We start from the raw sequence: 25,920 nt of genomic DNA, 5'->3' as shown, positions 1-25,920 counted from the left end.
ATAATCAGGGTCGCCGAGAGGGGAGGGGGAAAAAGGGGAATCCCCCGGGCCCGGACTGTCGAAGATTCAAGATTGTTTTCTGTTCTTTATAACAAAACAAAATATCAAAAATCTAAATAAATTTGGCTTGCGAATTATTTTGTTTAAATAATGTATGACATTTCGACGATTTTGTCATTTTGTATACCCATAATAACTTCTATAAAAACTTTCAACCATGGGTGCAATATTCAGTTTCATCTATCGAGCTAAAATTTTTCATATTTCCAAAGTGTATTCAAATGAAACAAAAAAAGTTAACTGAAATGAGTAAATAAATCTTATCATTTTATCCACACAAGACTACACCACCCTAGTGTCAATTTTCCGGGTGAACGTTTTCGAAAAGCGATCGAAATAAAAAGCCAAACTTATGAATCTAACAACTTCTGGAAAACTGGGATACCAGAACAAAAACTGTTCATAATGATGTAAAATTGTTCTATACTTGCTTTACTTACAGATTTGAGAAAAATAAATCTTAACTTGTTTGTACGTAATCGTTTGCTTTCGTGCTTCTTGATGTAGATAGGGTTTGAAGACATGCAAAGCAACAAAATGCTGCAGGAAGGAGTTGAAATTTTCAAAAAGCACTTGGTATAGCCAACCATTTGCAGCTGTAGCAAATAGAAAGAGTCGGGACTGTCAACAAGTTGAATTCACTGTTTCTGCCATATGACATCAAGTCAAAAATAATAGATAAAATTTATTTTATGATAAATTAAAACATTGCTTGTGCATTATACAGCATAAAATGAAAACACGGGTTTCGGCGTGATTTTTATTTTTATTATCATATTTGAAACTATAATAAAAGTACGTCGTCTACTGAAAATGATCATACAATTACAATAAATTACTTACAAATTAAGTAAATACAGTTCTAACAGAAGCTGTGAATTTTGTGTGTGGCAAATGAATCCTGTGTACAATGAAATTAATCCTAAGTTCGGTCATAGCACTAAGCATAATATCCTAAATCGTTTCATCGCAGGTTTGCTCCTGACGAACTCACAGGAAATCAGCGTGAGTACAGGCGCCAAACGCTAAACCCAACTACCGACGTTGTCCCTCCCACATGACGTTTTTTCCTTCAGGTCGCATTCTGCTCCTTATGCAGCGGGTTCCCATTCTCGTCGATCTCCACCGATGGCACTAGTGGCGGCTTGAAACCACCGTACTCGATCCGTAAGCTCTTGCCGTACACCGTACTTCGGCGGAACTTGCCGTCACTTTTGACGGCCCAATGATCCTCCAACAGCGGGGTAGGTCCGACGTAATCGTCCTTGTAAATCTGCTGCCCAATCGGTTGCTGTTGATGGTACAACGGTGTCTGGTAGGTGTATTTGCCTACAAAGTGATGTGAGTGGTCGTTTAGCGGTTCGTAGCTATTGTGGTGGTATTGGTAGGGATTACCGTTAAAAGCATCACCTAGGAATGTGGTTCCGTAAATGTTTTTCTGCTTTTCCGGGTAATGGTGAGGCAGAACGTTGAACTGAGCGACATCAACGTATGTTGGCGCCTGGATCGATGCTCCGAAATGAAGATCATTCTTTGGATATTGATTGTGATAATGGAGATGTTTCGTTTCGATCAACTGAGGTTTCGGATGATGGGGTGGTTTGATGAAGATATGTTCGATAAAATGCTTTTTTTTACCACCGAAAAATTTGTGTAAGTCAAACAATTTCTCATGGGTGGTGGTTTTGATGATTGAATGGGTTGGTTTCGGTTCGTGGATAGTAACGGGGATTAGTTTCTCGACTGGATACGGAATCGGAACACCGACAGGAACTTCCACCGGGTAATGGACTGGAACTTGAACGGGAACTTCTACAGGGACTTGAACTGGGTAAGGAACGGGACGATCAATGAACTTTTCTACAACTTTCTCCACCGTTACCGGAACAGGAACTTCGACGTGCTTCTCGACCACTGTCTGAACGGGCCGATCGACAATCTTCTCTACAACCTTCTCGACGGGAACCTCGACCGGATATGGTCGATCCACTACATGAGTAACTGGATATGGTACTTGGACTTCTTTTGTAACGACCTTTTCAACTGGATATGGACGATCCACTATTTTTTCAACGACTTGAGTTACGGGGTAGGGTACTTGGACTTCCTTGGTGATAACACGTTCCACTGGGTAAGGTTTTTCGACAATCCTTTCAACTGGAACTGGAACTGGGACAGGTTGTGTCACTGGACGGTCGATGTAGTGATGTACAGGTACTTGTTTCTCAACGGCATATGGAACTTGAACGACAGTTTGCACCGGTTTTTCAACTATCTTTTCGACAGGATACGGGACAGGTACCTTCTTTTCTACAATACGATCCACTGGGTGGGGAACTGGTTTTTCTATATAGACCGGCTGTTGGACAATACGATCAACCGGCTTTTCAATGTAGACATTTTGTTTCACAATTTTTTCAACGGGTTTTTCGACAAAAATTGGTTGCTGGACAATTTTAGTTCGAGTGCCGAGTTCTCGCTGCTTTGCTGGTTTGTCTTGATCGATCAGAAAATTTTTGATGTTAACACTTTTCTGGACCTCGACAAGAGTCTTCTTTTCCACACTGAGATCCTGCTTAGGTGGCTGTAGAATCGCATCGATGCAGTCATCGATGTTTTGCTGCGAATTTGAAAGACGCAATCCGGCTTGGATCGGGGCTAGATATTTGTTGGAGACGGGTTTCGGAGTTACCGTAACGGTTTCCTTCGTTGAATAACGGGCAGTCGAAGACAGCGGTTGTACTGGCGTGGTTCGGAAGCGGGTGCTGAGCCTGGATGCAGTCGTTCCTCGACCTTTGGTTGTCAAACTGATTGGTCGAATTGTGGTAACTTCGTGTTTGATCAGTACGGGTGTGGACTGCAGATCATCATCGCACGGTTCCGAAGTTAATTGATTAACGGGAAAGATGGTTTCCTTCAAATATTGCCCTTTATTGTGGTCATCTGATTCACCAATAATTTCTACATTTATCTGCTTCTGGTAGTTTTCCAATCCATTCCCTGAGCGGTGATTTCTAGCGACACTATCGGACATTTCGCCGACTATAATCGGTTGTGTAAAACTCGATTCTGCCAAGTTGTCCGTCAACCTCTCTTCGTTCTTGCGGCTTTCACTTGGCTCGCTGTCAACTGGTTCGTTTTGTTCTTTCTTCGCTGGTAATTTTTCGAGATCTTTCGAATCATCATCATTTGTTGGATCTTCTTCTGCGTTGTTTATACTTACGACGTCCTCATTACTCACCAGATTCTGTGTTGAAGATACTAACTTTTGAATTCCTTCCTCATTCAAGTTCGTATTTGTCTGATTGCCGGTAACAGAAGGAGGAGATACAACAGCACCGTTCTCCTGTGCGACTGCAGCGTCCAACGTCGGTTGCAACAGTGTCACAAGCTGCACCGGAACAGTGTTCGTGTTGAAGATTATCTGACTAGACTGATCGTTGGAGTATCTGAAGAAGAAAAAAAGATCGATAAGATTTCTGGAACAATTGCAAAATATATATATTTTGTGTTACCCAACGAAAGACTGATAAATGGGTGATGATTGCGATTGCTGCTGTTGTTGCACATAATTCTGCGGTTCTAGGTTTTGAACATGATCCGAATAGTAGACATAGTAGTTACTGTTGGGCCCAAGTGATATGGAATGTTCGTACTGGATACCTTTTCCCGGGGATGGAGGTAAGTTCATAACCGGAGGCGGTGATTGAGGCTGTACGATGGTGAACAGCTATGAATAGGCCGGAAACAGTTTTTTTTATATCCAAAGCAAATCTGGTGCTGAACCTACCTGATCGGGTGGAACGGTGGGCAGCAGCGTCGGCAGAGTTTGGGTTTGCATTGGAAGATCATTTCTAGAAGGAGGAGTTTGTGCGCTTATCTGTAGTGCGGATCCTACCAGTATCAATGTAATCGTTGTCAGCATCCTGTATCATCTAAAAGCACAATCTGTAAAAACAAAAACGAGAAAACGATGAAGAATTTGACTGCAAATTTTGAAATGGTATAGTCGAGTCGTAATTTGCAATAATCGCTCTCCATCTGCAATGCTAGCTTCAGGTCATAAACGATCATAATTTCTTGAACATGGAATAAATATTCAGCTCCTCCAGCTACATCCAGAAATGCATTTTGCGTGAATGCATTTTGCGTTGAATCATTTATCAGTCATTCGGAAAAAATAGGCATGCAATTAATTTGTAAGCACAAGTAATAAAAAATGGCCTTAAATTACAGAGTTTTGTTCCTTTTCTTCGAACAGGTGAAACTAATTGAACCATCATATTTCCCATCGTTTTGAAAAATGACGATCAGTTTTCGGCGCGGAACGCCTCTCGCTTACCGGTATGATAAAAAAAACAAGATGTTCACACGTTGATTTCAATGGTGATTACGAGGTATTTTCCGCTACCGCAGGAATAGCACACCAGCAATACACTCACAACGATGGAAACATTGTGTCCCCGTTCCAGCACGATCCGTCCCATAAAATTATGAAGACAACAAAAACGCAAACAAACATTACGAAGCCAATTTTGGAAGTGGAACTTTCGCTGAGCCACACATATAAATCATATTTCTGGCGCTGTATCATCAAATAAACTGATAAAAACTTAATTATATCGATCGTGCTTCGGATGACGGCACACAAGTGTGGTACAGCTGATTTTATCTGTTCAATTTCAAAAGGGCTATCACAAGAAATAAGCAAGAAAAACAGGGTCAGAATTATTGTATTCTGTACACCTATGTTAACATCAATAGAAAAGACATAAATTCTAATCATTTCTTGAACTGCTCTAATTTATTTGGTTTAAAGGAAAGTAAACAAACTTCAGATGGTTTTGATAACTTGATTCTTATATTTTTCAAAAATTTCACTAATTGAAATGTTGGAAAAACTTTTACTTTTACTTAGACTTCGTGTTTGACCCGAAAAACAATGGTGAAACGATGCCTGGAATTTTTTACACTTAACATTGTAGGGGTTACAGGGGCAAGACCGGTTACTAGGTTAAACCGAACAGCTTAAATATCTTATGAACCAGCAATGATTTTGATCTCGACCCAACCTGGAATTACAGTTTCCTGTGTGTTTTATTTTTCAAGAAGGAAACATCTACATACAAATCTCTCTCATATGTAGATCTTATTGTCAGATGTCAGAATAATTTCACTTTAGTTATTTCCGTTCTCAGTCTCCGGTTCCAGAAACACCGGAAATAGTTGCCGCAAAACTATAACATGAAAGTTCGCTTCGATTTCACAAAGATTCCACAAACTGAAAATCAAGTAAAATATCTTATAGTTTTCAAGATACATAAAGCAAAGTCCTGGCATTACATTCCTTTTGTGGAATTTGGCCTTTCTGTTTCAATAGGCTTCGCAGCCGATTCTTAGTGTACAGAATCGTTGCACGGCTAGTACTTTGGATCCTACTGACACTAAGAATCCTTCCAGGTCGGGGCTCGAACAAACGAAAACTGGCTTGTAAGACCAGCGTCCTATGCATTGAACCGTCAACCCGGGGATTCAAGATACATTGCCAATTTTATTCGCATCTGACTTCCGGTTCCGGAATTATAGGGTTAAGGCTTACGTGCTTACGCTTTCAAACCGTTGCTTATAGAGACGATGCAAAAAGTGTAACAAATATTCTTCATTGAGCTCAAAGATTCTTCAATTCATGAATCAAGTAAGTTAATGGTCATGGTTTCGTGTGCCGGAAATAAAGGCTTGTAATGATCCCATACTCCAAAATGGAACTCACTAATTATGCTCACAGATGGCTGAACCGACTTTTACCAACTTCAAAATTTTTATGATGCCGTATAAATCAGCTGAGCTTCATTCAGATACGACTTCTGGTTCCGAGATTACAGATTGATAGGTTGAGCACCTATCAATCTGTAATCTATTTAAAGCTATTAAATTGGTTGAAGCGACGGAGTCCCTGGATTCCGGTTCCGAATGTGATTCAAATAGTAGAACCCACTTCGTTTTCTCAGAGAATGCACAAAGAACAGACATTGTGGTTTTTAGTTAAGGAATCTGGATCGACTTGCTCCGATTTAGATTAAACTTTGTTCCCGTTCTCAGTATGGCAAACCATTGATTTTTCACGAATAGAATAGCGTGGTCGGTAAGTCGATGATTTTCACGCAGCCCGCCTGGGTTCGGTTCCAAACCCCGCACATAGGGTCAGAAAGGTTAAAACCTCTATGATCGAACAAAAAACACAAGTTTCAAGTTGTAGGTCAAATTAATTGCTGGTCCACGATTCGATCTCGGTTATACCGGTTCCATGCTCCCCCAGATTCAAGCTCCCGGTTCCAGAAGTACCGGATATAGCGGTCCAAAACTCAGAAGACGGAACTCAATTCATTTTCTCATAGACGGTTCAAATAAAAATTCTTCTGGTTCCATAAGCTGCTATTGAATTTTGTCTAAATCGCATATCCGGTTCCGAAACTACAGGCTGAAGTGTGTCTAAAAATTTAAACAATTATTCAAAGCGATGTTGCAGGAAACGGAGAAGTTCATCTAAATTCCCTTAAACTGTTTACAATTTGAAAAACATTTTATCATCATATCATGACTTGTTATTTATAGGCTGTCATTGCAATACTTTATATTGTTTTCAGTGATGGCCCAGCACACAAGCCAGCTCTCATTCAGTCTGTGTGCTGTACCTTTTTAAAAACACGCACACGAAGTCTGAAGCACACGCTTGTGTGCCGTGTTGCTACTAGATCGAGAGTCGTATGCTTCGAAGAACCAGCTCGCGATGCTGGCTCATCTGCTGGCTCATGAGTTGGAATGGGGAGCTAGCTCGTGAGCTGACTCATGTGCTAGTTCACGTGCTGAGTTGAGTTTCCGTTTTTTTTTTAAATTTAATAATATTATATAATTTTTAAGCACACAGTGTCCGCTCTTGTATTGTCTCTTGTCAGTAGTTGGACTACACAAATAGCACACACTTACGAGTTTAATTGGCACACACTGTAGGTATAGAGTAGCTCGTGTGCTGAGCTCGGACATCACTGATTGTCTTGATATTTTATTAAAGGAATTAAAAAAGCATAATAACTGTTTAGCATGAATATTAGTTATTGCATCTAAATTTCGAATTGATGAAATATTTTAATTGTATTGAATACAATTAATCTAATAATTCCATCATCGAATAAAAAGCGATTCAGTAAACTGCCCTAGATAAGAGATATGATTATAATAATATTCTACACTTAGTGTTTATGGGGCATTCCACGCAAAATCAGCCACCCATTTTTTTTCATCTGACTATTTTTTTCAGTAAAGAACTCGAAAATATTCGACACGTATTTTTTTATTTCAATATGGTAAGTGGAATTTTCGAGATATGATTTTTGGAAATTTCGCGTTTACGTTTTTTTCGCTGTAAAATCTAATAAAGATAACACAAAAAATCGTCCAGGACATGAAATGTGAGTATTTTCCTTAGCTTTTAAATAAGCGATTCCTTCAAACAACCTTTATAGTTTATTTAATGAAAAAAGTTAAAAATTAAAAAACAAATAAAAAAATTCTTACTTGAGCCAATTTTTTTTCTTTTTTTAGTTGAAAAATAGAAGCTCTATGGGTTTGACTCAAACTTGGCAAAGTATCAGAGTGGAAAGATTAATACTTTCGGAGCAGTGAATTTTTCAATCCCGACCCGCACGCGCGAGCGTACCGCAGCGCAACTCGCTCGAATACGGGTTTAACTTGTCGACAAAAGTCGCGCCACTGATCGAATCCTAACTTCGACAGTTTATTATTAGCAACGTTACAGTTAAGATCGCGGTGTGATAATGAATCCAAAAATCAAAAATCGTAGCTGCAATCAATTTAACTTTAAGACTCATGGTAGCAAAAATTTAAAAACATTCGTTGCGTTGGGTTTCTTCTTCCCTTCTTGAGAAATTCATTTTTTGCAAACAAATGATGTTTTGTGTGCACCGTGTAAAATTGTTTGACTTTAATTATTATTTCAGGGAAAAATTGTTTTTCTGTAAAATATGATAATAATATTGATTTTTAATTTAAAAACATCAAAAGTTTGATAATAAAAAAAGTTGTTCTCGGAATCGCAATAATAATTTTTTCCCACAAGATTCCCTACTTTCGTAACAAAATATCTTGATGTGTTCATCGTATGCGCTATCTTACAAATACTACAGCTTTTGGCAAACTTTAAAAATTCTCATTCTCTCGGATTTAGTTCCATCTTTTGCATGAAATTTTTGTTTAAATTCGGTATGACAACCGGTAGGCAAATATGGTTCATTCTAAAAAGGCAATCGAAATTTTAAAATTTGAGAAATGCAATTTTACAATGTTAGTAAATGTAAGAAATACTTTTGTAGACTCGCTGGATATAGAATATATGGCTGAATATAGAATCTGTAATCATTATTGCATCAACTCACAACTGAATAGTAAAAAAAAAGTTTCGCAACTTTTCCAAAACTTATCACTATTTTAATACTCACGTAAATTCTTTGCCCCAATTTTACTCGCTTTCTTTTTATCTTAAACACAAAACATAATTTGCTTGCAAAAAATCGAGTTTCTCAAAAAGGGGCGAAAAGAATATTTTTGACTTTTGCTAACATAAGTCTTAAAGTAAAATTGATTTCAGATACGATTTTTTTATTTTTGAATTCATTTTCCCACCGCGATCTCAACTGTAACGTTGCTAACAATAAACTGTCAAAGTTAGGATTCGATCAGTGGTGCGACACATGTCGACAAGTTAAGCCCGTATTCAAGCGAGTTGCCCTGCGGTACATTCCGCGCGTGCGGGTCGTTATTGAAAAATTCACTGCTCCGAAAGTAATAATCTTTTCACTGTGAAACTTTGTCAAGATTGAGTTAAGCCCCTAAGCTTTCTTTTTTCAACTAAAAAAAAAGAAAAAAAATTGATTTTTTTTATTTGTTTATTAATTTATAACTTTTTTCATTAAATAAACTATAAAGGTTGTTTTATGGAATCTCTTATATGAAAGTTAAGGAAAAGACGTCGAATTTTTATATCTTTATTTGATTTTACAGTATAGGCTATTGAAAAAGGCTCTATCTTGTAAACGCGAAATTTTAAAAAATCAAATCTCGAAAATTCCACGTACCGTATTGAAATAAAAAAATACGTGTCGAATATTTTCGAGTTCTTTACCGAAATAATATATTTAGATAAAAAAACGAATATTGGGTGGCTGGTTTTGCGTGGAATGCCCCTTATATAACAAATTTCTGAGAAATTTGTCTTCTATAAATATTTTACTTTTGGTTTCATTGTTCGATGACAGAATTTGCTACTTTTTTGTTATTCTCTCAAACAGGTTCAATTGTTATTGTTGAAACTGTAACTCTAACTTGTTTTAAACAAAATAAGTTTACGTTTTACCATTGAGTTATTCGGTTTTAATAATAAAGTTTACTATTGGATTGTAAATCACTTCTAAGTTACTTCGAAAATTTTGTTTAGAAAAAGTGTTGAAAATTTCAAAAGGATTCACTTTAACCACGTAGATTGTGAGGAAAACGCTTTAAAATGTGATGCAATATTTACTGCTATACTGAATACTGACAAAATATACAGTTTAGGTTTAAGGACTTTTGTATTTGCGTTGAAATTTCTATACACAGAACTGGAGAATAAGTTTAGACATTATACATAGAGTGAAACATCTGCTTTCAGGGATAGGCATTTAAATCCGACAGGTGATCAGGCCCCGAATCGAAAGATTTGGATTGCGCTGGATTCGTAATCCCTCATCTTCCTTGTGTTCATGGGATTGCTTTTCTTACGCTGCCGCTCGGTCGTCTGGGTCTTCTTGAACGGTTTTACCGCACAGGGCAAAGGCGAATTGTCGATTTCGAACTGTTTCGTGACCCGTCCTTGGAACTGGCCTGGATTTTCTACGATTTGTTTTCGAGTATTTCTTTAATTCTGAAATGGTACCAGCTTTTAGTCTGTAACTCAGACAAATATAGAATACTATGTACCTCGTGTAACTTTTGAATAGCTCAAACTAATCGATTTCTAATCCAAAAGGAATAGTATTCTCTGTGAATATAAGCAAACATCCAAATAAAACTAATGAAAAAAAGGTATCATAATAACACATACAAAATTTGATTGGGTTTTAACCGAATGGCAATAAATCGCCCACGGGAGTAATTTCGGTATCCGCTAACGACCACTGCAGTATATTTTTTGTTGGTCATTGTGGTTTTGTTTTGGCCAGTTTGTTAGCTCAGATAAGTTCCTAATCTACTCTCTTCGAAATTCACTCGGTGTGTCCCAGCAATGGACTTCGTGCCGTCGTCCAAGGAACCTCGCAGGGTGACGTACTCAACACGATCGCCGACTGTCATGGGGTTTGTTTGGACCGCCCGCCTGTTTGGGGACTTTCTTCCAAACAGCCACCTTTTTATTTTAACACAACGCAGCTAACGATGGGTTGTATTTTTTTTATAAATTTATCTCTTTATTGTGCCTGGCAATGAAAGCGAAACATTTCTTTGGACTTTTAACCGAGCTTCACGAGTGAGGCGTCGTTTGAGCGGCACAAGAAACGTACAGACGGACAAACACGTGTCGATTGGGTGTAAAACCAAACACACGACTCGAAACGAGTCGCGAAATGAAGTGGTTAAAAGCAGTTGGCACGGCCGGGATTGCTTCCGATTGGAAAGGTTAGAGACATTGTTTGCCATGAGACGCAGCACAATGGCAGGTCAATAAAATTAGACTGTTTATCAACAGCAGTAGATAAATAGAAAGTCTGCGTTGGGGACGAATGGTCATTAGCGTTCAAAAAGTCTTTTAAATAAATCAGATTGTTTCTGAAGATGAACTTGTGGAACGAAAACCAGTATGAAATGTAATGCCAGCCGTGAGAGATCGGTCGGAATGCTATATATTTTGCAATTTTAACATTGATCATTTCCCCCTTTTTGAAGTATTCCAAACTCAAATCAATCGATCGGTTCCATTTATATAGTATTTTGTGAACAAAACACAGTCAACAATTGCAGAGAATGAAAAACATCATAAACAAAACAAATCATTCTACGGTCTGCTGCGAGTAATAATTGTCAGCTACGATCTCCATTGTGTCACACCCGAACAAAGGAATCAATCGTTGCAGTAATTTTCGTGTCGCAACATTATGATTGCAATAAAATCTCAACGATTGAAATAGCATGTTGTACACAAACGGTTCCAACTGGAACCGCAAAAGTGCCTCCATTAAATTGATGTTCCTGCTTTCATTTCAACTTAATCGTAGCTTTAATCGTTTGTTTGATATTTCTTAGTTCAATATCGGTGGCTTGATCAGATTCGTTCGAGTTGTAACTTTGTGACTGCTTGTCAAATGATCGAATGGAAGAGATCGGCTGAATCATGGTAGGACAAATCTGTCAATGTTGTGCATAAATAGAATTTAATTTGCATGTTCAACCGCACTCGACAATCTGTCAATGTTTTACTTAAATAGAAGAAGAAAGTTTTTGCGTGGCGCAAGTCATTTAATCTTAAACTTAGATTGAGTCCGAAAATCGTGTAAGTGTGTAAGAGTACTATTTTGATCGGTCCTTCACTAGTTCAGGGTACTGTAGAGAATAGGATTCTCACTTCCGATGCATCCCTCTCCCGGCACTAATTTTACTCGGAGAAAAAAGATAGGTCAATTGAAGAGAGTTGCGTTTCAAATATTAGATGACATCTGTATTAAATGTTCATTTCGACCTAAGTAACAATGAGAGATTCTCTTTGTTTACTTTCTCTTTCGATTATTACGCTACTCTTAGCAATCCTTCTCTCCAATTATTTACCGTTAATAATAACTACAACTATCATCTTCGTATCCGCACTGCAGAAATCACCGAAATAAGCAGAAATATTTCGCAATAATCGAAAGAGAAAGTAAACAAAGAGAAAGTAAACAAAGAGAATCTCTCATTGTTACTTAGGTCGAAACGAACATTTTATACAGATATGTCGAAAATATCGTAGAATCCTTGTGATGTAATAGATGAAATATCATAAAATAATTGTGATGTAATACCTGAAGCTAAAGACGTATTTGAGTACTGATTATACAACATTATTCGCACTTTGTTTGTGTTCGGCTAGGGAGGTAATAACCGTAAGATCTACGATGCGCATTGTTCTGTTCAAGTGGGCTTGTTCCTTTCTTAGCAACAAGACTTTTAGCTTTCGAATTGTGGGATTTGATTTCTCATTGAATCGAAAGCTTTACATAATTTACTACTTTTTAAAACATTGGCCAAATATTTCAATCCATTCGAGATGAAAAGAACAACCTAAATATGAACCAAATGGGCTGTACTTTGTTTCGACGAAATAACTCAAGCAGTAGAAGGCTTCTAGAAGATTTTTTGCGGTTGTATGAAAGGCACGCAGCTGACATTTCGGGTAGCTATTAGTCAAGTGTTATTAATGTTATAATTTTTTTACAGTTACAGTACCGCTGTAAGGCTGCCATTTATAGATGCCTCTCCTTCCTTGATTTTTGTACTCGACCTAAAAAAACTATGTTATAAATCAGGGGTTCCCAAAGAGGTCAATATAGACCCCTTGTTGAAAAAATTACGCTAAAAAAGTTGTGTTTATTTGACCATCCGCAGAAATTCGTAAGTATTTTACATCAATATAAAAAAGCAGTAAATTGAATTTTCAAAGGAATTTGTTGATGGGGTTTGAGGCCTAAGTTAGTTTTAGTAAAGGGGTGCATGACCCAAAATAGTTCGGGAACCCCTGTTATAAATAAATCTTGCCTCTTGACTTCAACTGTGTGTGAACAACTTTTTGGCAATATTGACTGGTTGTCATAGGTAACAAATGATTTGCACGGAATTCTTGTATCTTGACCGAAAATCACATAAGAAGGTATAGCCTTCTTCAAGTGTATGCGTAATAAACGTAAGCCATTTAGAATACCGGGGAAAAAAATTTTCAATTTTCATTTTCGATAGAGAGAATCTCTCCGTATTGGGCCATCTGGTTGTCATAGGTAACAAATGATTTGCACGGAATTCTTGTATCTTGACCGAAAATCACATAAGAAGGTATAGCCTTCTTCAAGTGTATGCGTAATAAACGTACGCCATTTAGAATACCGGGGAAAAAATTTTTCAATTTTCATTTTCGATAGAGAGAATCTCTCCGTATTGGGACATAGTTTTGCGAATATAAGAATCGGTGACGCTTGAGGGAAGATCATGCACATGCACTTCTATAGCACTATCTTCCATATATACTGGAATGTTGTACTTAATGTTCTCGTGCTCCACATAGTGCACATTGTTATTGTCTTTTGCGAATTGAATTGCATCCAACTCTTTATAAAACTGGATGTAAATAACATTATTTGTCTTATTGCATTGAAGTGAATGCACACGTTTAATGTCAAGATGCATTTGCTCCTTAAGCAAACCTTCAAGTTCTCGTATCGAAGGTCGAATTTTACACTGCCTGAAGTCAACAACAATTGTATTCTTTCCTGTCGGCGGTAGCTTTTGTTCGTTTGGTTCACTCATTTCGAGGTCGTTCTATTGTTCATTACACAATACTGTACTTGGTTTCTTCTGTCCGGAACGTAAGCGGTTTTGTTTCATCGACTGACTTGGATGAGATGTGAAAGCGAACTGAATAAATTAGATGATTTCGACCTCTCAAGTTAGAAGCCTCTCTTAAAACTATTACCATTATTTACACAAGTTTTCGAAAATCATAATCTTGATATAAATTTAATAAAATATTAAAACTATACAGACATAGTATAACACCTCCGTTGCTAGTTTTTAAACATGAGTCGTCAATAAATCTATACCATGAACCATTTTAACGTGAAGCAAGACTTTTGTGTATGAGTTTTGGTCCAAGATAGCATTATTTTAAACTTCAAAAATGAGATTTCGTTGTTGAGCACCATTATTTATCGATCGTTTTTCCTTCTTCATGAGTTAGTATGGTTTAGATTTAATAAAATTTAATATTTAATACAGAATTAGCGTTCTTATAGAAAGAAATGCAGATTTTACTATGTCATATATTTTTATCAAGTGAACGATGGAAATAAAAATACATCTCTTATTTTGTATACCTTGTACACACTAGAATACCAAATCAAATACCTGAAAAATTTACCTTTTAAGAATATTTTGTTCTTGCCTTGATACTACAATGACAGAATTTTTTATTCTGTTGCTATTTTCTTGTGCAGATTTTGTTATGATTTTTGATATTTTAGCTCTTATTTCAAACTAAATAATGTTAATTGTTAGTTTGCAAATCACTTCTACCCAAGACCCCAGAAGGGACAACGGAAGGATGCATACTAGAATCAATAAGTCCGGTGAAGTCTGACTGAATGCGACAAATGAAGTGCGGAGAATGCCATTTGTTCCATGCTTGGAACAATTTAGTTGTGTAGAGAACTTTGATTTGTCCAACATATGGACACACTGCTTATATTTTGTTTGCATCTCTCCCAGTTGTTATTTCAGATCCAAGACCTGACAAGTCGCAGGTTGGTTTTGTTCCAATTTTATGTCAGAATGTTCCAGTTTCTGATTTGCTCATTAATCGATTTAGGAAGGGAAAAATAAGTTCCTGTTCATTGGCCGTGTGACCAATTATTATAAAAATCAGGTCATTGTTGATGGTATAATTCTCCCAACTCGTCAAGAGTTGCTGTTGTTCAGAATATAATAATAATTGATTTTGATGTATCGTTTTTCAAGTATCCACGTATTTATTGGACTCTCTTTTACATCGCCACAGTCAGCTCCTAATATAATGTAAAACCATATTTTAGTTTCTTTCATTGCGAATGTATATGATAGAATCGATTGAGAAGACACGGACTAGAAAATTATTCCGAGTTGTAGTGAATATACCCAATGTTCGATGATCAAATAAATAAACAAATAAACTAATATAATTATATCTACATCAAATTTTTCCCAAGTTAAGCGGTTTTTTCCGTGGCATTTCGACGTTACGCGGTTATTTTTAAGCGGATTCCCGAAGTTTTCTGTGTGTTTTTACGCGATGTTTTATGCGACACGTTTCCCCCGCGTAAAAAAGACTTCAGTGTATTCACACTTATCTGGCATCGTTTTGTATAGGAATAGAGCCGGATGAATGTGAATACACACATTGAATCGTGTGGTATAATATTGCAGTCTGTACACTGAGCTTTGTCGGTACTGAACCAGATCGAAAATCCTTGAATAGACCTTATGAGGCTAGCAATTGTCAGGTCCTGTCTTTAGTTCAGAGATGCCAGATTTGCGGCGTTGTCTGCAAATTTGCAGATTTATTATTTAGTGCTGCAGATAATTTTTTCGTAAGCAGAGTTTTACAGATTTGTGAGAAATTGCTCGGGTTTATATTTTAAAAATTTACATTCGTTTTGATGATTTCGTTAGAAAATTTGTAATTTTCTATGCGATTTGCAATTATGGACGGAAAATTCGAGTAAATTTCTTTTTTCTGTACAGTACAACAAAAGCTTCCCAATTAGATGGCTCAACTGATTGATTCCGGTCAAAAAATACTTCGAGATAGAGCTGCGTCCAAATACACAGTGAACCATTGCGCGAATGATTTTAACTTGTGGTTGAAATTTGACATTTCTATTGTTATTCTTTAGTAGTAGATTTGGTTCCAAATCTATTTACTATATGCTCCTATGAGATGAACTTTTCGTGCGGAACTCTTACGGTTGACAACTCATCGATCTTAATATGGACAAAACCACTCACTAAATGTGTCGAAAAATATGTTCAGAATGAAAATTAGTACGTACTAAATACAAACAAATCCATAAATCGAACATTTACGTAAAATACACAGCTTGGAGTTCTAAACGATAAAGACAGACCTCCAAAATGAGTAATCAGTGACAGTAGATGTTTGATAGCTTTTATAACTGGATATGCTAAATTTATCTGTAAAATGTGATGTGATGTGACAATATTCAATGATTATCCGTAGATAGCTCAAAAAAATTCCTGAAAAATTTCTAGATTTTTAAAGGCTCATCCAAGTAAAGATAGAAATTTTTAGGGCTACGGATAAATCTTCCGTCTCGCCCACATCAAAAACTATGGAAGAAAATATCTGAATTGTTGGAAAATTTAAAGCAATTCAAGAAATGGGTAACAAATAATCAGATAATATTCATTATCAGATTCAGGAGAAACGTCTTCAGTATAGAAAACTATCCATTTTACCTATAACTCCAATTCTCCAATTGTATTTTTGCATGCACTTTCTTCGAATCGCTGTACCTCGAAATCTGACAGCCGTACACCAATATGGTTTCCATGAAGAATTTGTAGAAAATCAATCAGACGCTTTAAACAAATCTACATCGATGAAAAAGTTTACTGCGTTTTCAAGAGTTCGCAAATTTATAAAAAATAAAATAATAAAAACCCCGATCACAGCTTTTGATGAAATTTTATTGTAAACATGTTACTAAAACCACCGACACTTGATGTAAAAGCTATTGAAGCGTTTTCGAAAAAACGAAAAAGTAACAGCTAAGACAGTTTACAGAAATTAACAAACCTTCATGATCTGGAATAGAACTTTAAACACATATCATATCATATGAATTTTTTCATATAAATATAGCCGTTTTTCAGATAGTTGAACATGGAATTTTAAGAACTCTGATTTTTTTTAAATCGATCCTTTTAAAGAATGAAATCCATCCGCGCAAAATAAACGGTTTTCCATACCATATACGAGTACAAAGTTTCATATATATCGGAGCCAATCAATCAGAATTTGTCATCTTTTCTGATGTTAATGTCCAGAAAAGTCCGTATAGTTATATATTGTTATGGTAAAGTTTCAGCTCCAATGATTTTTTTTTTTCGATAATTGATTAGTTTTGAAAATAGCAGGCAACCGTTTGACCCCATCTACCCCTGAAAGCAAATAGCAACAAAACATCAATTTACTCGTGTTTCATTTTCACGGCAGTGGTTTTGCAACCGATTCGCACGACGAAAACTATTCATTAAATGTTATAGAGTTGATTGATTGTGGGTTTAATTAAAATATCGAACAGTAGAGAAGTCCAAAATTTATCAGCACACCACAAATATGCGCTCGGTTGGCGTGTGTAGGAGCAGTTTGTGATAAGCAAAATTGCAACTGCAGCTTCGTTATTATTTTCATCTTACCGCATAACACACCGAACTTCTGTCGAGAGCTGGCTTATATGATATGGGTATTGGTTTTGGATGCAAAAAAAGGTATATGGCAACTGGCAAAATACTTTTTGTTCAATATATGTATATTTGATACGAACACGAGCGACGGCCGGCTGTTTGCGTCACATACCGATTGCCGCAGGACGCTTCACATGACCGTTAACGAGCTGCTAAAACGGTCCGTCACTCGCTCAGAGGTGTCATTGTTTTTTTAATGTCGCTTTCATACGAAGTGTAGTTGTTGGCAGGGATGTTGGTTACTAAACTAGCGTGACGGACTGTAATCAGTTTTACAGGAGGGATCAATTCGCTTGTCATGTCTATTTTAACTAAATTTGTTTATTCACCTAACATTGCTGTTGATTTTTTCGTAAGCAGATAGTTGAGAAAAGTCATCGTTTTTGTGGCTATCGGAGGACAGTAGAAATCACTTTGGTTGAGTCGAAAGCCAATTTTTTAAATCTCAATTGAACGTCGCGTTTTGGTACGTAAATTCAATAAGCCTCAATTGTGCTGCTGTGCTGCTGACTATTTGTTTTCATAAAGTTCAAATCGCTATATTTTAGAACAATTCAGGATTATGTCATTCGACATTCTATTGCTCTTGAAGTGAAAAGACAAAAATATTCTGATTTTTTATTCATGGAACATGATGAACATATTAGCTGAGGACTATATTTGTAGGATATGTATTACAATTTGGTCGTCAGATAATGAGATTTAGTAATCAGTCAAGCTGATGTAATATACTCAATACGTTGTTTCGATGTAATAACATGTGATTTATCTGCAGTATTTCTCGAAAGTAGAAAATTATTGTAAGCCTAATTTTTTTTCACATCGATTGGAAATCATATGGAGGTTGTTACAATTTTTTTTGCTGTGTAGCTACATCTTCGTGAGTATTTTATGATATTTTGTCAATAGAACGTCGTCAACTTAGTGCTCTCATCATCTGCGTTAGTAGCAGAATTCAGAGGGTGTGAGTTGAGCCTATTTGAAACAGAAAAATTTATCAAAACTATTTCAAATAGATCAAATAGTTCAACTTGACGTCCGTTTCAATGTTTCAATTTACCCAGAATATTCGCTAACTCATTAATTTGTTTCCATAAAAACTTATAACATCTAACATTCCTTGTATCATACATACATAGTTCACAAGTTCCAACAAACATATTTTTGTCTATCACTTAAAGAATTGAATGTCTGATACTACAGAATCGTCATAGCTTCTAAAAAGGTTCTTTTTTATGTTCTTTTTATGGCGGTTCAATGCATAGAATGCTCGTTTGTCGTATGTTCGAGTTCCGACCTGGAAGAATTCCTAGTGTCAGTAGGATCGTAGCACAACAAATGTGATACCAAGGCTTTGCTTTGTGTAATGTTTGAATCCATTTGACGCAAACATTGCGTTGAGGCGGAGCTGTTCTATGGATCGACAACTTTAAAACGCGATTTTCGTGGTATATAAAATGGGTAATCGGAATTCGATTGAGTTAACACTTTCCTGAGCCCAGGATGAGAGCTATTTGCATGTTTTAACAAAATGCAAAGAAACTTTTTTTCTGTAAACTTCTTCTAATCATATCTGTAACCCTCCTGTGAATCTCCTCCAATCATAGATAGTGAGTTTGCTATAGATTAGACACACACCAATTGCAATTTTATTTTCGGTTCCAGCTTTGACAACTTTCTAAATTAAGACAATCATTTCCATAGATTTTCTCGAATCGCTTTTAGATTGATCGACCTATTCAAACGAGCCTTAGCTTGTTACGATCGGTTGAGCCGTCTCCGAGAAAATTGTGTTTTGTCGGTGACGTCACTTGTACCATTATATCTGCGGAACCGAAAGCGGCAGTCAATTGATCTTCGAACTAAGCCTAATAAGAGTAGCTTTTAAACGAGCCTAAGTTTGTCCAAATCGGATCAGCCATCTCCGAGAAAACTGAGCGAGGAGAAAAATCTTTGGAAGATGTACTTTCCGACCTCATTGAGCTCACTCGAATGGTATACAATACTAGGGGAGCTCCGATCAGAAGTCGGATTGTCCAGTGATTCTAATACCTTTCTATGGAGAAAGAAAAAAAACAATTATATAGAGGCTGTAGCCGGGTTAGTATGTGAAATCTTTCTCTTAAAAAAATCATATTGTCATACCATATTTAAAAGAGCTTGGACTAGAGAGAATTTTCCCGACAGTTCAACTCTTTAACTGCCATATTAACGGAGCTAAGGTGGTTCAACTGGTTTTCATTTTATTTGATTAAAGAAACCGACCTACCGAAAAATTTATAAAAATATTATTTTATATTATTATCGGAAATGTTTAAAATCTTTTTCAGTGGTTTTGGAGATGAATTTTTTGCATTGAAAAATACTTTCAAATTTTGAAACGTATTTTTCACACTTTCGATTTTGATAAAAATCTGGATTTAAGAGCGTCTAATAAGTAATATTTGAACTCGTTAAAGTGATTCGGTTTCAAAACTGTTAAAATATATTTGATTATTTTAAAAAATAACACTCAACCATGCGTTTCCATTGAATTAGGAACAAACGCATGGTGCTTAGTTCTAAAGGTTATGCATTTTGCGTTTCCTTCTAATAGAACTTCAATTAAGACACATGATTCAGTGTTAATATATTTAAAAAAAACTCAAACATTGTTCAATTTTTATTGCAACAAAATATAGAGTACTAAAATCGGAGGTGAAAAAAAATTGAATTATTTTTAATGCAAGAAATACATCTTCAAAATCATTTAAAAGATTTTAAACATTTCCGATAATACCATAAAATAATTGTTTTTTAAATATTTCGGTGAGCCGATTGCTTTAAAAATCAAATAAAATGAAAACCAATTGAACCACCCTAGCTCCGTTGATATGGCAGTTAAAGAGTTGAACTTTCGGGAAAATTCTCCAAACCATCCTGACAACATTTCCAAAGGACTTGTATTTTCGGCACGCCAGGATAGACCATGCATTTCGGTGCAACTAAGTGATTTTAAAATAGCAAATACTTTACGTCTGCTTAGAGGATTATGTTGATCCGTGAGGTGGCATTAACAGTTCATCATCATTTGCTAATGCACTGATGAGCTGAATGCGAAACGTAGAACAAATAAAAAAAAAATACATCCAAAGGAGCCAAATGCACTGCACCTGAATGAAAAACAAGTTCCATCAAATTCTATACTTCAGTTCACTTTTACACCTCGTCCGAGACAGTCGACACAATAAACACGCTTACCGTCGGCACGACAGAATCAAAGAACTGTATAGTATTGCAAGCAATAAGACGATTTCGAAATGAGCAAATCTAATTAACAATGTCACCGCGAAAGAATAATCTGTAAAATCTGCCCTTCGATATAGGAACTTGCAACTTTGCTTAAGTAGCAAATTCATTTCGATTTAAAGCAATTGCATTTGCTAGAATTTAAAAAATAAATTTATAATGTTTTATACATACAATTCCATAAGGATACAAAGTAATTGAATTTGCTAAACCCAACAAAAACAAGTTACAGGTGGTTGTATATTGTATTAACAATTCCAGCTCCTGTGAAACGACGTTATTTGGTAGTTCATTATAAATCAGAGTTCTTTGAATTTCATGTCAAAATATCTCAAATACGTCTAATTCTAGGAGGAAGATCACTAATTGTAAGTGTATTGTTTTTTATCTGTAGAATAATATTCTATTATTCAAATGATTATTTTCGTTCAGAAACTCAAAGATGATAAAATGATCAAAAAATATTTCAAAGTTTGATTTAAATCTGAGTATGTAAAGTGGGATTACCTATACCTTCTTATGGTATCTAACTATACCTTCTTATGTGCCTTCCGACCAATACGCAAGGCTTCCATGAAAATTAATGTTCTCATACGACACTCACCTGACTACATGTCAATATTGGCATAAAGCTCATCAATACGGTAAGCCCTGCGAGAAACAAACATCAACGCCCAAGGATAATGAACCCTCTACACCAACCTTACACGAACCCCGGAACATGACAGTTTAGGAAAGCATATGAAACTGAATTAAACAATGATAGAACACCCACACCAACGTAACCATCATCTCTAAACATAGTAAAGAAAGATATGCCTGCTCTAACTAATAGCGAATCCTATACTTGAATAAATAGCAGTAATACAACTTCCAAAAAACAGTGACGCCGAATCAATGGACGAGGGCACCAATAGTGAACTATTCGCTGGAAAAAGTTTCTCTCGTCCAAGAAAACAGATGACAATACGATCCAGTATTTAAATAATGTTGATCTTTCTCATGAATAAAACCTGTGTAATCGCAGTGAATCTCAAATTTTCAATTGTCATTTACCATTTGAATCGATTCGTTGAGATCAGCAAATATCTGTGTGGGTAACAAATAATGTCATTTAATTCTCTCGAATTTTAACAAACTTTTAAACTTTTTTTTTACACGAAAGGTTATTATAGCCCCATACAAAGTTTTTGAGTCTCATCTAGATCCGACTTCCGGAATTACGGGATATGTATTGTCCCTCACTTTTCTTGAAGATCACAGAACCGATTTTCACCATTTTATATTTAACTGGATGGTGTTACGATGTCACAAAAAAATTATTCGGGTGCAACTTCAAAAACATTTTTTTCATAAGTGACCATGTAACGTAACGAACTATGTAACGTAACGAAGTCCAATAAATTGGTTACTAAATTCCTCTAGTTTGTCGATCATGACAATCGATTTTCTTGGTTTAAAATCTTACAATCCCAAAGGCGACTGTTAAACTACAATCTAGTTTAATTCCGATTTTAACTCCGGTGGTGAAAAAATACAACAAAAAAACTGTCTTTCACAAACGTAAATTCAAATAAAAGGACGTATGATCCCGTACAGCATCGCTGATTTATTTTACTAAGCCCTACTTCCGGTTTTGGAATAGGAGGATGATGAGTTTTCAAACTCCAAATCGAAAATGGCAATACCTAAAAGCGTAAAATATCTTCTAAACAGGGCACAAAACTGTCCCACCTTATAGGCTGTGTTCGTAAATGGCCATACGAAACCGTTTTTAGGTTATACTGATCCATGGATTCCGGTTGCGAAAGCTTCGAAAATAAAGATCAAAAACATCAAAACGAATCTCACTTGGACATGTTATAGATTGCTTAACTGATTTTCACACACTTAGAAACAAAAGGATGTCTTATGATATAAAGTTCTAGAGTTTTTCTTTTTGATCCGTCTTCCGGTTCTAAAATTTGAACTTACTGTGTAATGAGTCAATAATAAATAAAAAATCGTCTGATTTGGGCTCAAATCCGTTTCAGTTCGTTTCTTGAAATAAAAAAGTACCTATTAAGTAATTAAACTTTATTCAAAGAGTACACGCTCCGATCAATGAAATCATTGATGTATTATTCAAAATTTTCCTCTGATTAATTACGGCAAAACATCCAAATTTAATAATTATCACAGTATGAAACCAGTTCCGTGTTCGGTTCACACATCTGCTAAACACAGATTAAACTTAAACGTCCCCCACGCAGCTTTCCTCGTCCAAGTTATAATGTGAGAAATTAGCACCAATTAACGCACCATTCATTAGAAAATTACCGCTCATTGTTGTGCAGATACACTTTCTTCCCATCGACTCCATAGCTATGGACCGTTGTATGTCGCATGCTGTTTTTGGTCAAATGTAGTCAAATATGATACGCACAGTCCCAAAAATACTACTGTTGCTACCTATTTATCTGTTTATTTTGGTGTAACAACCGAGTCTTCATATAGAGAAGTCCATTAGTCAATTATCACGGTTAGTGGTCCACCGTGCCAGCATCAAAATCAACATTGTGTAATGCTGCACCGATGGTCACTGATCGCCAGCAGCTCGGGGAAATGTTTACATCACATACAAAAGAAACGGTACGGTCTCAATGCCGACGAAAAATGTTTGCCCCAGTAGACAGGCCCAAGAGGGCTTTCGTCATATCCGTTCCGCATACATTTAATCACCGCTAGCTGTTCATGGAAAAGAAAGAAGAAATTTCCTGTTTGTCTCACCGTCTAAAGGTGCGGTTAATTTTGACCACAGCAAATGATTTTGAGCAGAATTGCAGAAAAACTTTTGTCAAATCACACGACAACAATCACAATCGCTGCTGTCTTACCCTTTTCGAGACGTTCATCAAAGTAACTACTTTCTTACGAGTTCTCTTGCTGGGATTAACCGCGAGCCACTTAGCTGAGCATTATCCTAGCACGCCACAAGCTGGAGACCTCAGCACTGAGCTTCGTATGTCAGCAGTAATCGGCACTAGTTCACACTGGGTGCTAAATTACACTTTTTATGACCTTTTTCCTTTCACAATAGCCGGTGCTGAACTTTCCTGCTTGCACTATCCAATACTATCCGCACACACTCCAGAGCACGACACCAGAAAACCGTCAAAATCGAACCCGTCTTCGATCACTTGCGCGGCCTTGTGAAGGCGCGAGAAGTAAAAGTTTTTCGCTTCCGAACCGTTCGCGATCTCGAATCGATATGAGATGGGCTGTTGTCTCTGATGCTGCACGCTGCGTTCCGCCGGGTTTGGTCGAACCTCACGACATACTCTCACTGAGCACTTGTATTTTCGTACTGATATTTTCTTTAATTTTTTGAATCTATCACTCACTTCCACCCAGCTTTGAGGGAGGTAAATACTTTTCACACACGTTCGCGCAAATGGAATCGATGGAATTTTCAAAGATCGTGTCTCATTAGCGCGTGGCTGGCAGCTATCCGATCCGCCACAGGTAATCGTGACGTGATCTCTGTGCTATGCTTCCCTCACAAAAAGCGAACTGTCAAAAGCACCGTCGCGAGGAAAAGCCTTAGTCGGTAATCGGTCCGCAGCAGTTCAAGCTAGCGAATGGCACCAACGACAGTGCGAAAATGGTCTTAGGACCCGGCCGCAGGCTGCTCTATATTAAATCTTTCACCCCTCTTTCGAGTGCAATCACATTCAAAGAGCAGCATCCGACCGTCGCGGCAACTAGTTTCATACTTTTAGTATCGAGTTTTCCTGCCACGGCTGTCCCGCGGCCTTGCTTCGGTTCCTTGTTGTGACGGAGGGTTTTGTCGCATTAGCCGGTCGCGTGGTTTAACATCAGCCGAGATCGTGTCACAACTCCGGCAGGCGTTACCAAACAGCGTGACTCGACTTTTGCAGCCCCGGCCGCCAGGAGAGTGAGCGCAACTCTCCGGCGTTCGACCGGGAGATGAGTGCAGTGTTCCGCGAGTGCCGTTGAATAAATTGCCTTCAATTTATCATACGATGATGTATCACGGGGTTTCATACTCTGGAATACGATCGTTTCGTGGAAGTGGTTTTCTTGCAAGCCGACTCGTATCTGCGCCTAGTATCTATTCGGGAAAAACTGTTCAAGTGTGTAATGATTATTCGGGTTAATGTCTATCGACCTAATGACCTTCAGTGCAATGATCTTGCCTCGATGAAACCAAGTTTTTCCTTAAGAAGATTACACTTGTAGAAGATAACGAATCATGTATATATATTGAAATATGATTTATGAAAAATCTATACAAAAATTTAAATAAAATGTTGTTAGCTCATATTTTTATATTTCTCGATATTGCTGTACGAGCAAGTGACAGTTCCCACAATTTGCTTTCTCTTCTATTGATTACTATAAGCCGTTTCAACGTTTATCTCTGAGCTGTTTGTATGAGACGATCCCCGAATCTTATGACTTACGGTCAGAACAGGAAAATTAAAGAAAATATTCATAATTACTCCACAATCAAGAGATAGTAATCAACGAAAAACTGTAACTTGCTGATAGAGTCATTTGAAAAATTGAATGTTTTGACAAAATAAATCTATGCTCAAAAACGGTAAAAACCAAGCCAAGAAATGGAGTTTGTTTGAAATAATAAACAGTCAGTAGATTTTTGAATATGATTTCTGTTGATTTCAAGCTAGAAAATGTTTCTTTTGGATCAATTTCTCCCGTCAACATCAACGATTATATCTGTTTGGTTTGGGGTAAAATTCTGATCTAACATAGGTTAATAAAAAATGTATTTTTGGCTGATTTTATTGTTGAAATAATTTCACTATTTATTACATGTCAACAAAAGTTGAGTTGATGTTAATGTTATTTGCGATGTATTTGTTGATTCAATCGTTCTTTACACAGTTCGAAAAAATCTTGTGATTTTACATCTCATAAGATACACATAAATGAAGCGTCGGTCACGTCATCTCTGATAAAAATTGGTACACATATTTTGATTTTTTTACACATTTTACCCCATAACTCCGAAGCCGGAAATCAGATTCAAACAAAACTCAGGAATTTTGTATGGGACCATAAGAACTTTCATTTTAATATAAGTTTGTGAAAATCGGTCCAGCCATCTTCGAGAAAAGTTAGTGCAAAAAAACGATACATTCACACATACGCACATACACACACTGGCATTTTGCGTACTCGACGAACTGAGTCAAATGGTATATGACACTCAGTTCCCGCGGTTCAAAAGTCGGTTTT

General features: G+C 36.7%; 1 protein-coding gene across 2 annotated transcripts; it reads right to left on the bottom strand.

The window, feature by feature from the left end:
* Window positions 1-820: 820 nt before the first annotated feature.
* LOC131437874 (uncharacterized) lies at window positions 821-24,297 on the bottom strand. Of its 2 annotated transcripts, XM_058607513.1 has the most exons (5): window positions 23,532-24,297; window positions 3,851-4,008; window positions 3,576-3,790; window positions 1,456-3,509; window positions 821-1,389 (listed from the first exon to the last, which is right to left on the bottom strand). In XM_058607513.1, exons 2-5 carry the CDS (start codon window positions 3,983-3,985, stop codon window positions 1,133-1,135), a joined length of 2,661 nt encoding a protein of 886 aa, XP_058463496.1. In that variant the 5' UTR covers window positions 3,986-4,008; window positions 23,532-24,297; the 3' UTR covers window positions 821-1,132. The 2 variants fall into 2 exon arrangements, with proteins under 2 accessions (XP_058463496.1, XP_058463495.1); XM_058607512.1 differs by having other exon boundaries at window positions 821-3,509.
* Between the last annotated feature and the right edge of the window lie 1,623 nt (window positions 24,298-25,920).

The sequence above is a fragment of the Malaya genurostris genome, chromosome 3 (assembly GCF_030247185.1).
Source record: "Malaya genurostris strain Urasoe2022 chromosome 3, Malgen_1.1, whole genome shotgun sequence".
In the NCBI taxonomy this organism is placed as follows: domain Eukaryota; kingdom Metazoa; phylum Arthropoda; class Insecta; order Diptera; family Culicidae; genus Malaya; species Malaya genurostris.
This window is presented reverse-complemented; position numbering and strand designations above follow the sequence as displayed.

Coding starts and splice junctions, on each gene's coding strand:
- LOC131437874 (XM_058607512.1), bottom strand. CDS start 3,985: ATGCTGACAACGATTACATTGATACTGGTAGGATCCGCACTACAGATA. Junction 3,791..3,850: donor CCACCGTTCCACCCGATCAG/GTAGGTTCAGCA, acceptor GCCTATTCATAG/CTGTTCACCATCGTACAGCC. Junction 3,510..3,575: donor ATTTATCAGTCTTTCGTTGG/GTAACACAAAAT, acceptor TTTCTTCTTCAG/ATACTCCAACGATCAGTCTA.